The sequence below is a fragment of the Ixodes scapularis genome, unplaced genomic scaffold (genome assembly GCF_016920785.2).
Source record: "Ixodes scapularis isolate PalLabHiFi unplaced genomic scaffold, ASM1692078v2 PGA_scaffold13__105_contigs__length_92229423, whole genome shotgun sequence".
NCBI classification, from domain to species: Eukaryota; Metazoa; Arthropoda; class Arachnida; order Ixodida; family Ixodidae; genus Ixodes; species Ixodes scapularis.
The window spans coordinates 19,853,920-19,866,894 of NW_024609839.1; the positions used below are offsets into that span (position 1 = coordinate 19,853,920).

The window sequence follows — 12,975 nt, forward strand, 5'->3', positions numbered from 1 at the left end:
GTGAGGGCCATGAGGGCGGTGAGGGCCATGAGTGAGTGAGGGGCGTGAGGGCCGTGAGGGGCGTGAGGGCCGTGAGGGCGGTGAGTGCGTGAGGGCCGTGAGGTTCAGTGAGGGTGAGTGAAGGGCTGAAGGTGAGTGTGACTGTGAGGGTGAGGGTGAGTGAGGGGCTGAAGGTGAGTGTAGCTGTGAGGGTGAGGGTGAGTGAGGGGTTTAGGTGAGTGTGGCTGTGAGGGTGAGGGTGAGTGAGGGCGACCTAAAATGCCGACCTCTGGCCTTCTCCCAGAGCTATGGCTTCTCCCACGTCACCAGCAGTCCCAGGTATCCCAAGTCCAACGGTGAAGTCGAGCGGATGGTGCGGACTGTCAAGGAACTTTTCAAGAAGTCTCCAGACTGGTCCTTGGCCCTCTTGTCCTACCAAAACCCACCGGGGGTGACTGGGTACAGCCCCGCTCAGCTGCTGATGGGGCGCAGCCCCCGGACACGCCTCCCAGTCCCAACCGCCACATTGGTTCCAGGTTCACCTCTCGCGGCTGATTTCCACAGGCGCGACACTGCCCAACGACGTCGCCAGCGTCAGGATTTCGACCGCCGGCATGCTGCACATGCTTTGCATCCCCTGGGGGAGGGGGAGAGAGTGTGGATACGCGACGCAGATTGTGCTGGCACGGTACTTAGCCCAGCACGGCGTCCACGCTCCTACGTGGTTCATACGGATGCAGGTGCCCTCGTTCGCAACCGAAGACATCTGGTACCGCAGCAGTCTCCACCAACGGGTGGTTGCGACCTCAGCAGCTCTGGTGCAGAACCGCAGGAATCCCAAAGTCCACCACGGTTTCCATTTCGCACAGAGCCTGCGTGCAGCAGTTCCACTCCCAGGGCAGCTAGTTCTCTACCAGTTGCATCGCCACAGGGATCCCCTGCTGCTCCCTCAAGACTGCCTGCGTCGGGTGTGCGCACTAGGTCCGGACGCTGCGTTAGGCCACCGGTGCGGCTGAACTTGTATTGCACCATGTGGCTTAGGTCGTTCATTACGTTCCTTCGGAGCTAAGTGTGGCTCTCGTTTGTTTTCCTTAAAGGGGGTATGTAGAGGGCGTGTAGGCGCAGTGAGCTACGGGGCGCCCTCTAGGATGTACGTAAAAAGGCTGTGCGTGAATAAACAGGGGCTTTTGCCGTCCGAGCACTGGGAGCGTCAGCTGTGTCAGTCTTTCCTCCGCGGCCCTCGGCTCTGACCGCCACCTCGGCCGCCTAGGCTCGAACCCGCCCATTACAATATTGTCGGAATGCCCAGTTTGGCATTGAACAGCTAGGCTTTCCGCAAAAAGGTCGCGCAATAAAAATAAAACAAATCAATTAATTCTTGTTTTCCATTTTATATATCGCTCGAAGACCATTCTGACAATCGCTTTCTGAGGGCCGCCATGATCGTCTACTGGGCTGTGGAGCGCTGGAGCGCATTCTGGGCCATGCGGAGTAACTTCCTTCTGTAAAATACGGTAAGCGGCGAACGCCTCCAGAGCTCAGTGAGATCAGTGACTTGGCTGTTTTCGTTGGGAGAGCTGTATACACCCTTCCAACGCTTATCATCCAGACGCAAAATATCCACTCACTGAGCTTTGGTAGCATGGCCATTGAACGTTGACCCCAAGTATACGGTGATTAATCGCACAAGATGCCACATTCGCTGGAATCTGCGCTGTCACGCACCCAGGCCACCGATAAGTCTGCCCTGTGCTGCAGTTAAGCTGCACTGTCAGGCGCCCAAACTATTTTCTACAAAATATCTCACGCTACACTGTAAACAATTATCCGTCAAAATGACAGGAAATATATTGGCAGCTCTATTTCCAACCTTTTGACTCGATCATTTCTTTTTTCTTCCCCTGAATCTATTAATTTTCTGAAACAGACATCGGGATTAATCAAAAACATACCCACCATTTGCACCCGCTACTCCGAGGAATGGAAAGTGTTTCCGTTTCGCACGAACTACAGTTACCAGTCTTTAAAACATAATCTACCCTCATTGCTAAACAAATATTGCGTAGATGACGTGGACATCTACAATATAAACCCTAAGTCATTGTACTTACTTTTTGTATAGAGCTGTTTTCGTTAACCTGTGAAACCTAGGTCTCTTTTATATATGTATTTTACGTATTGCTGTAATCTCTGCAGTTATTTTTGTATCGCCATAGCTGTCTGCCAAGTGCACGGGGCCCGGACCTCGTCAAGTCAACATTTGTTGACTTTTTGTCCGTGGCTCCGGCGTCTGTAACCCATACGGATGCAAAAATAAAAATTATTATTATTATTATTATAAATAATGGCAGGCCGTCATTTTCAAATGACGATGTTGTGCGTCATTTTTACGCCTTATTTGTCAACCGGAAATACAATTAAGCCGTCAATTCTATATTCTGCCGTCATATCATTACGCAGACTGGCGTGATTTTGACGTCTTAATTGTCCACTTGGAATAGAATTTAGCCATCATTCCAACATTTCCGCGTCATTTTATTATACAGTTAAGCGTCATTTTGACGTTTTATTCTGAATCTGAAATACGATTCGGTCGTCGATTGCACTATACTTTGTTCATCGACAAGCTGAGACTGCGGTCGAATCAATCAAACGCGTCCCTTTCATCACCCGAATCTGCTCTCTGCGTGGGGGTATGGGCAAGAGCATCATCACGTGGCGAAAGACTGATCCGAGGACCTATAGTTTCCATCACAGTCTCAGCTTATGAATGAATATTCGACGACATTGCATTAAATAATTAGATGTCATTTTACTATATTCGTGAATCACTTGACACTAGTACCGTATACCGTTGTAGGATGTGTGCTCGTAATTTCGTTTTATCGAAGTTTGTGTCAAATAGGCTTGTTTCACCATCTCGCTGAATCTTTCAATGCTTGAAATCGAACGGTGATAGTCAAAATTAGTCTAGACCGTATATATGCCAAGCAACGTCAAGGCAAAGATCAAAACAGTAGAAACCCGAGATCAAAAAAAAAAGAGAGGAACACACAATTATCTCAATTGTTGTTTGGGTCCTTTTTTCTTGTTCCTTAATGTCGGGTTTGCACGATGCTGTAAGTCCAACAGCTTGCCTGTATCTTTAATGTCATTCCTGTCAATATAACTTTTTCAGGATCATGGAATATTTGATAATGTAAGCTACAATAATTGGCATCTGTGTTTACATATTTATTGCTCATAAACACTAAATGAAACATACACTACAAAGATACAGATTAAACTTGCGGCTTGCGTGTGGTCTGACGAAAGGCATGCGCCAGAAACGTCGCTTATATCCTTTTCTCTTCTTTTTGCACGTTTTATTTCTCACTCTTTTAGTTTTGTGCCTTGGGAGCCAACCACGAACAAGAGCCATGGAGCATTCCTGAAAAGCAACACATAATTGTATACCATGATTACATACATACAGGACCCTGTGAAGGCCCAACACTTAATGAGCATTATCAAAAATCAATAAATTAGCCAATTTCAAAAATATTTCGAGAACCATTGAAGCATAGCAGGGTGCAAAAGTATGTGATACAGGCGCGTGGCTGGCAAACTGAAAACACAGAGAAAAAAGAAAAACAATGCATGTGTTCCCAATATATTCAAACTAACTGATATTTGGTGTTTTCAAGAATGCGGGTTTTTTATTGCAACCGTGTTTATTTTTACTAATAAAACACAATTAGTCGTAAAATTCCAAAAGCCACCTTGTTTTTACTGGCCGCCAAACCAGACAAACTAATTTCAACATTAGTAGTGTCCTAATAGAAGCTTCCTTTATACAAAATTTTGGAACATGTAAAAAAGTATTCTCATGTCCTAATACCAGCTTCCTTTATACAAAATTTTGGGACATCCAAAAAAGTGTTCTCAAACTCATTTGAGTGTGGGGGCCAGATAGCCCACCCCCAAAAGTACGTGTGGGATACACGCGTCACTAAATGTCCCTACACCGTTCAATTCGCGTAATGAGTGTCGATGGAACGTTAATGTCGACGAACGCGTGTCCATGAAACGTCAGTCCACAAAACGTGTTTTTCGGCGAAACGATAAAGACCCATTACTCTGAACGACGCCAGCTCTACACGCTGGAAAGCAGCGCTCGTTCTACGCAAGAACGTCACGAAGTTGTGATCTCGTGCCCGTTTGTACTCTCAGAGAACCGGGCACCCCCACTGCGCACGCATGTCACAAATACAAAAGCAAGGAAACTCTGACATAAACACAAGAAAAAGGAATGCACGTTTTTAACTAGCAGGCCCATGCCTCGCTAAACGCAACATCGAACGAATGCATGTAAAAAGTAGACATAGCTTAAACCTTTAAGCCGCTGCAGCTACGTGCCGGGCATCGCTTCGTGAACCCCCGATCCGGCTTACAAGTTCAAACAACACTTCCAGCAAAAAGCAAAACTAATTGCGCGACGACTATCAATGACGCTTCTTTGAGGCCTTCGGCTGCTTCGATAGGCAAGCTGGAACCCAGTTACCCGCCACTCGTCAGATAAACAGATGAGTCTGCCGTTTCCTATTTAACGCCTTTGGGAGTAAAGGCGCCTTCACACCGACGATACGATCTAGTCGCGCGATAACTTTCATCGCAAGGCTCCTATACTTCGTTTCAGCTTAGGTCCGAGCGCGGCCTATGTTATGAGCCGAAGGGCCAATCATGCAGCGCAAAAAGCACAGCGTCATGGCGTGCTCTCTGCGCTTCATAGAACTAGCCGGAAGAGGAGCACGCACAGAGAGACGGCGAATACCGGCTGGTCCTATCACCTGCAGAGAGCACGCCATGACGTTGTGCCTCTTTCGCTGTTTCACTGGCCCTTCCGCTCATAAGATCGGCCGCGCTCGGACATAAGCTGAAACGAGGTATAGCAACACGGGAACAAAGCCAGGCGTGTTTCGGCGCGAAACGCGATCACATTGCGATAGGTTGTAAGTCGGATGACGTGTCCCAGTAGCAGCTAATCGGGACGCTCTATTACCGCGCGCATTTTGTTTGTTTTCTTGCTCTCCCTGGTCTTTCCTCTTCTTCCCTTGTTGACGTCGGAAGCAACGTCTTTTTGGTGGAGGGTTAGGACTCATCAAAATTGACAAGAAAATCGCTGTAAAATTGATTTTCTCTCTTCCTCCTCTTGATGTCCTTCTATGCGGTGGACCAAACCATCGCTAAACGGGCAAGTACCTCTGTTTTTTAGCCAGTGTTTGTGGCGAATTGATAAAAGAAATTACACTTGCGTGATAATGCGCTTCGAACACTGTCTTAAGAGGTCGACACTGATGGTTTGCTGGGGAATTATTGGTCGCGGTCGCGGCATCAGCAAAACTTCTATCAGTGCTCATACCATTCCTCTGTTTAGATTGCATTGCCTGGCTTGCCTCGTCAGATAAACAGATGAGTCTGCCGTTTCCTATTTAGCGCCTTTGGGAGTAAAGGCGCGTTCACAACGACGATGGGATCTAGTCGCGCGATAACGTTCATCGCAAAAGCGACCACCGCGGGAAAAAAGCGACGCCATTCGAGCAGTCGCTTGCTGACCCGACTTTTTGTGATGGGATCTAGTCGCGGACCGCCTGAGCCAATCAACAGTGTTCGGAACGAGAGTTTTCGAGAAGCGACTCGCCAACGAGGGCGTTGGACTCGCTTATCGCGCACGCCAGTGTGACCATCTAACTATGCGCTCATAATATTTAAGTTTGATTTAACTGCATTGCAACCAATGTGTCGACGGATTACGAGCTGCGGTGTCGGAGGACTAAACATTTAACGTATTACAAAGCTTAAGCTTGTGGCATGAGAAAACAAAATATAGGCGTAGCGTTGATGTCTTTGTCGTGGGGACCAGGAGCGCGCTGATGAGCGACCTGCGGTTCCATTCAGGCACACTTCACACTTTTAAGCATTTTATACCATAACAAACGGTACACACGTGAGATGCTATATAACATTCTAAGCGAACTAATAAAGGTTAATAGAGATAAATGCCACTTGCAACAGACGCAGTTTTCTGCCTCCGGATGGTATCCCGGTGACACGTGCGCAATATTATTTGTACTTGTACACGTTCGATTACCCACCCCTCTGACGGGCAGTAAATTCAATCGTTATTATTACTCCTTTTTATGAAGTAATACTTCACTGGTAGGTTGATTGAGTAGTCATGAAGGTATCTGAACCATTCATGACATAAATACTGAACGAAATGATGTGCGGAATAACAACTTGGAAATAAATTCGGCATTTTAAGCTTACAGCATGCACAATCCAAAGAACACAACCGCACCATTTTTCCTCCAATAAATAAAATACCACGTACAGCAGTTGCAAACATTTTTTCAACTATTTATCTTTTAGATATTTTGTACAGTAAGCATGGTCATCGTTTTAACATTGCATGCTTGGGACAATATTTGTATTCCTTGGGTTTTGGCAAGTTTGTTTGCAAATGTGCTCCAATTTTTCGATTCTAAACAAGAGTAAGAAAAAGCAGGAACGAAATGTGTTGCTGCAGCTGGAGCCGGCGGGTTCCATTCAAACCTGCCAGCTCCAGCTGCAGCAATACATTTCGATTTTGCTCAGAAACAGTAATATACAAAACACACCAAATTAAATTGTATTGCCACCCTCCCAAGCTCTAGGAGCGTAGTTCATCGCCAAATGTTTCATCGAACCACGCTTAGGGCGACCGTTTCATCAATAAACTTTTTACACCGCCATCATCATCACCAAATGTTCCAGTAGTATATTATTTTCGGATTTGTTCCTAGGTATTCATTAAGGACATTTTAATGACCGTTATGTACGTATTGATGATATATAGATATTGCCAGCTCTAGCGGGGTTCTGATATTTTCAAATTCTGTTTCAGCGCCACTGATACCTTGTAAAATGGAGTGGATACTCTTTGTGGGAATGTGCTATCGAGCCGGAAGAGAACCTCCATTCCGCCTGTCTTGAAAGTTTTCGGTCTCCGTCAAGTCCAGTTCAGCATCGGCTGCAAGATTCAACAGATCTTCTGGTGTACGAGATCCAAAAGAAGCTAAGGTGGAGGAGGAGATCAAGTGGTTTGCTCTCAGTGTCCTTCCCACTGGACATTTTTAGGTGGGCGTTTCATAAACAGAGGCAACAACTTGATCGCGGTTGGCTTCTTTGTAATGAAAATGACTTCCACGGGCTTCCCCTACGGCCGGAATGGCATACATCGTACAACCGATTAAGAGAAGTGCTTAAAATATATTTTCCCGTCCGCGTTAAGGGTGTGCTGAGGTTGCAAACGTTCAGAGGACGAGCGTACCCAGGGTTTCCAGTCGAGAAACTTCACCTCTTCTTCGCTACTGAATGTGCTCCGTGCATCACCTAAAATAGAAGATTTTCTCAAAATTACGTTTTTGGAAAACCAAGTTTCTGTTAGCCTTACCGCAAAAATGGCGCTCGCAATCACGGCCAAATGCAATAGCACCAGTAAGTCCAGCCTTGACAATCTTAAGGAATCCCTTCTTCAACGCGCTGGTGCATCACTAACCGAAGTATCATCTGACCATTTGAGTCATTCTCAAAAAGGCATGAAACGAAAGCACCGTGGGATGAAGGGTAAAAAAAAATGGACTTTCTAAAATCAACTGATGAAATGATACTTCAAAGTGCGGCCACAACGTCGGTAAAACCGTGTGGCATTGCTGGCGAGTCTTCCAACCCACCTGAAAACTTTGATAATGAATTAGGCAACGTCAGTAGACCTGGGACATCCCTTGAAAATGATGAAACTAAGTCTTCAGTTTTGCGAAGAGAGAAAACGAGCTTAGAAACCCAGCTTTCTTCTTTGAATCAAAAGTGCCGGCAACTGGAAAAAGAAAACGCACTGATGAAAGCATCAGCAAATATACCTCTACAAAACTGTCCTACTGGGAAAAAAATCGGCGAGGGATCCAGAAAAACTGACCGTAGGCGTTTAGAAATCATAGCCTCACTGATGGAAGGTTTCTCTTACGACATGCTTCGTAACCTTGGTCTGACGTTCGAAGTTCTACCTATGCAAGATTCCAAAGGTTTCAATCACCAGATTCTGTACAAAAGTAACTACAAGCCGGAAGTGCGCACCCGCACGAAGAAGGCTTTTTTGACCGGTGGCACGAACTTCGATAACCTTTCTGTTGAAGAACGAACTGTAGTTGAGCAGACAACCACTCTACTGGACAATCACTTTGTGAGTGACACATTCTGTAAGGCTATCTCTACTACGATTCCTCTTCCAAGCTTGAGCTTGATTAATCAGTACCGAAAAAGTGTCGACAACCGATCTGATATCTTTCGAACCCCCGGAGATTCTCCACGTGCCCAGGCCTCGTTCGTGTCCCAGCTATGGGAGTACATAGACGATACATGCCGTCGCGAGCAAAAAAACTCTCCAGAATCTCATGACTGAGGACATCTTGGTTAAGCTAGAAGGAGATGGCTGTCGAATCAGTCGCCGGATCACATGGACAACATTTTTATTTGTTGCAATCCGCAAAGGTGTGGGTAGCACACAGAATCCCAAGCAACATCATCTTCTGGGGATTGCTTCGATAGATGAAGATTATGTCGCTGTTCGACAATCTTTTTGCTCGCTGTTCTCTGAGGTGAACCAATTAATCCGGACTGGAGGAATCTCTATTGATGAAGTATTTTTTCCGGTGACTGTTTGCTTCGGTTCCGACCTCAAATATGTGTTGTTGGTTCTCGGAATGCAGTCCGCGTCAGCCTGTTACGCTTGCCCAATCTGTCTGGCCAGCGCCGATGAACGCGCTAACCCTACCTTGCCGACATAGGCATTTTAACCCATGCTTCGAACAAAGGAACGCCAAAAAAGACACTGCGACAACTTGCGGTATGGTGTCCAGTACGCTCCTCTCCTTGACATTGACCCGCAGCTCGTCATGCCGGATACTCTGCACATGACCATTAGAGTAGTTGAGCGACTGGTGGACAACGTGCTTATCGAGTTTGAAGATATGGACACTGAAAACAGGGTAGCACACATTACAGCCGAAGGGGAGAACACCAATCGGCTCGTAGAGATCATTCGCGGGTGCGGAGTGAAGTTTGAAGTGTGGCCTAAGAAAAGCGCTACGAAGGGGAGAACTTTTTCCAGCCTAACTGGAAGTGACTGCAAGCACCTCTTACAAACTCGTCCTCCCAAATTGAACAACATGCTGCACACCGACACAAAAGATCATGTGTTGCTTCTGTGGAGGACGCTTAACGAAATGCTTGTCGTGTACGAGACAGATGAAACGGGAAAAGACATAACAAGTGAGGCACAAGTGTTCTTGGATATTTTCGTTAGTCTCGGAAGCACTAGAAGAAAGGGGTATGGCAAGGAACGAGTAACACCTTACATTCATATGCTCTGCCACCACGCACCTGTCAAACATACTCAATGCAAGTGCCTCGGTCAGCTTTCAAGTCAAGGGCTCGAAAAAAAGAACGACGTCTTGAAACGGCTTCTTCATACAAAGTCCAATAAATGGGAATCTGCCGGAGATGCGATGAACCTTTCCAAGAGGTTAGAGCACTACGATTTTGAGAGGCCGATAAGGTAGTATGTCAAGGCGGATGATGATTACTGGAACTGTGGTAGGATCCAAGCATCAAGAAGCAAAAGAGAGCGGCTGAGTGGCACACTACGTTCAAGTCAGCCGGCGTACCTGGATCCTGAGTTAATGACGCCCGGCGCATTACGGACAGAACTCAAGGTCCGAGGAGTTTCAACATCTTCGAAAAACGCAAAGCGACTCCGACTCATGTTGACAAATGCTCGGGGCTCAAGTTCGCACTCTTGAAGCTCCTCTTGTAGCGACGCATTTTATAATATGGGCCCTCCTACATGTCAGCCGAATCTTTCTTGTTTTTGTCTTGTACCTATCAATCTTCCCTTTATTTTACAAACTCGTAGGGTAGTTTGAGCTAAACTTATGAACTGTTTTTATATGACACTTTGGATTTCATCTGTTAATTACTCAAATGAGTGTTTTATTGCGTTTTTTCCCATTACTCCTACCGAAGTATTAGTATCAAGTGAACATGGTCTGCGTGCGTCTTACTGTTGATCACACTTCGATCTCTGAAATGAACAATTTGTGCGTACGCATATGACGCCATGGTTTATGGGACTGACTTTTGAGAAGCAACAAACGCGTAATATTATATGACGTGAATCAATCATCTTGTTATGAGCTCCAGAGAAGAAAATGGAAAGCCGGGAAGTATGTGGGCCTGCTATACGTTATCTAAAAAGCGTCTGTTTCTATAGCCGGTGACGGGTCAAGAACGAAGTGGAAGCTCTTCCCACCCCTTTCCTCTTTAGGAGAGCGAACGCTGGAGGGGAGGTAGCCTCCTTTCCAGTGTTCGCTCTACTAAAGTTGAAAGGGGTGGGAGGAGCTTCTACTTCGTTCTTGACCTGTCACCGACTTTTTAGAACGCGGCTCTTAGGCGCCCGTTTCCGGCTTGAGCGGCGCCGCTGTCGCCGTCGGCTTAACCGCGTGGTGCATTAGCGGTAAATTTCCCCGCTAAATCAAGCGGAAAAACTTCCCCGCTAAATCTAGCGGAAAAAAATTCCGCGCTAAATCTAGTGGAAAAATTTCCACGCTAAATCTATCAAAACATTTTCCCGCTACATGTAGCGAAAAAATTTCCCCTCTAAATCTTGCGGAAAATTTTCCCGCTAAATCTGGCGGAAATATTTTCCCGCTAATCTAGTGGAAAAATTTCCCCGCTAAATATAGCGAAAAAATTTCCCCGCTAAATCTAGCGGAAAGATTTCCCCCGCAAAATTTAGCGGAAAAATTTCCCCGCTAGATTTAGCGGAAAATTTCCTCCCTAGATTTAGCGGAAAAGTTTTGCCGCTAAGCCTAGCGGAAAACATTTCTCTAGGCGGTCACGTGACCCCCGGGGTCATGTGACACCCCCAGGTTACGTTACCCACCCCCCCGACGTCACGTGACCTCCACGTGATTTTAGGGAGGGGGTCACGTGCCCCCACCAAGGTCACGTGACCTTAGGGGGTGTCACGTGACCTTTGTGGCCTTGGCTCTTCCCCCTCAAGAGCTGCGCTCTGATTCGGCGTTACAGAGAGTTAGTTGTAAACGGCTTTCTTTTTTTTTTTTATAGATAGGATTTTTTCCGCGCCTTAATCAAATAGATATGCTCCGAGGAGTTACTGAAGTACCGGTGAATGCGAATACGCACTGGCCTAGAGTGATTAGTAAACAAAAATCTGTGGGCTCAATATATATTTATTTTCTGAGGAAAAATTTCTGGAAGCAAAGCCTATCTGTATATATCGTGGAAAATTAATTCTTGCAAATCATCTTTGACTTTGTTTCACGCTTTGCAATTTGCAAACATTTGGTTATTTCTAAATGTTGTGTGCTTATAATCTCTGTTTACCATATTTGTTCTCAGATAAAGCAAAAGTTGGCTGCTTCAGATGGGACTTATGCCATTATAATGATATGGTGGAAGGTATTTTCAGTGGTGCAATCAAGTATTATTACACAATCATTTGCAAACAGCTTTCCACGGCTGTCTTACCAAAATGTTCTCTCATATTGAACGAACCTTTGCATGTTTAATACACGATATGTGTTGCTTTAAAGGAAATGTCGTAGTGGCTGTATACTAAGTGTCGTTATGGCTGTATATACTTCATACTGTAGAAATAAACTTGCTCAAAAAACACTACACCCGTTTCATTAATTCCACCAACGTGCGGCCATGTAGTACTGTACGCTTGTGCGTGTTTGTCTGTTTGCTTGGGGAGGGAAGGTTTACAAATATATATAGTGATTTCACGAGTACCTAAGTAAAGCATAAAAGAGACTGAAGTTGTCAGTACAATGGACGGCAGACGCTTAACTAAGATGTCGAGTATTTTTAAATAACGTTGGTGACGTTCAAACGTATGGAAAGCTGAAATATCCTTTGAGTGAATGGTCAAGCTGGGTTACGACTGAAGAATTTATTAAGAAAGCATTTGATTGCAGAATTAATTTCTAACTATAGGAGCTATAAAGCTAAAAGTGGAGGTATTTTATTCCACGAACAAACTCCCCTTCCATGATTTGTCAAATATCTTGGTGCGTCATATTATAAGACAAACTGAAACAATATACCGAAGACAAAACCAAACCACGAAAATTCCGGCACCTTCGCAATTGAGATGTGAAGACTGAGGAAACAGCGGAGCTGGTTGTCTTCACTAGCTTTAACTTCGGATTTTCTTCCTCGGGAGAGAGCACTTTCTTAGGTCTGCCCATCTTATCGGTAGATGGGACGCTTATAACGGCGAGCGCACGCCGTCTCTCTCAACTATGAGAATACCTGCACGTCAGAGCTTACGTCATCACGAGGCGCAGCATATGCCCGACGTGCGCCTCCCCACCCAAACATCTGTCCAGTCTTGAGTAGTATCGCGTTACTAGTATCGAGATAGTGTATATCGCTACTCTTTTGGTATATTGTAACTAACTCTTTATGCTTGGGAGAAGAGCGTGATGGTTTGGGTCATGGATGAAGAAAGAATAAAACAATTAAAACAGGGACAACACAAAGATGTGGTTGTGTTGTCCTTGTTTTAATTGTTTTATTCTTTCTTCATCCATAACTCTTTATGTTTTCAAAAAGTATCTGTAACGCTAACTTAATTACTTTTTCGCAAATGTAACGAAAAAGTAACCGCAACGTTACAGTTACTCTTCGTAAAAATGAACCCTGTATCTCTCGATGCCTACAGTGGCGTTCAGCCTGTAGATCAGAGGACACGGCGTTGGGCCTTTGACGGCAAAAGCAAAAATAAAGCAGGAAATAAAAAAATCTTTCGTTTGCTGGCCCAGTGGCTTTAAATGAGACTTGTGTTGTACGCTAGTGTAAAATCCTTGACATTCAGACTATCCAATGTTG

At 45.4% G+C, this 12,975-nt stretch overlaps 1 protein-coding gene across 1 annotated transcript; it reads left to right on the plus strand.

Annotated features, from left to right (window-relative positions):
* Positions 1-349: 349 nt before the first annotated feature.
* Positions 350-1,048, plus strand: LOC121047385. Its single transcript, XM_040502589.1, has one exon. The coding sequence runs from the start codon at positions 350-352 to the stop codon at positions 1,046-1,048; it is 699 nt and encodes a 232-aa protein (XP_040358523.1).
* Positions 1,049-12,975: the final 11,927 nt, after the last annotated feature.

Excerpts from the sequence above, each read along its gene's own strand:
- LOC121047385 (XM_040502589.1), top strand. The coding sequence starts at position 350 with ATGGTGCGGACTGTCAAGGAACTTTTCAAGAAGTCTCCAGACTGGTCC.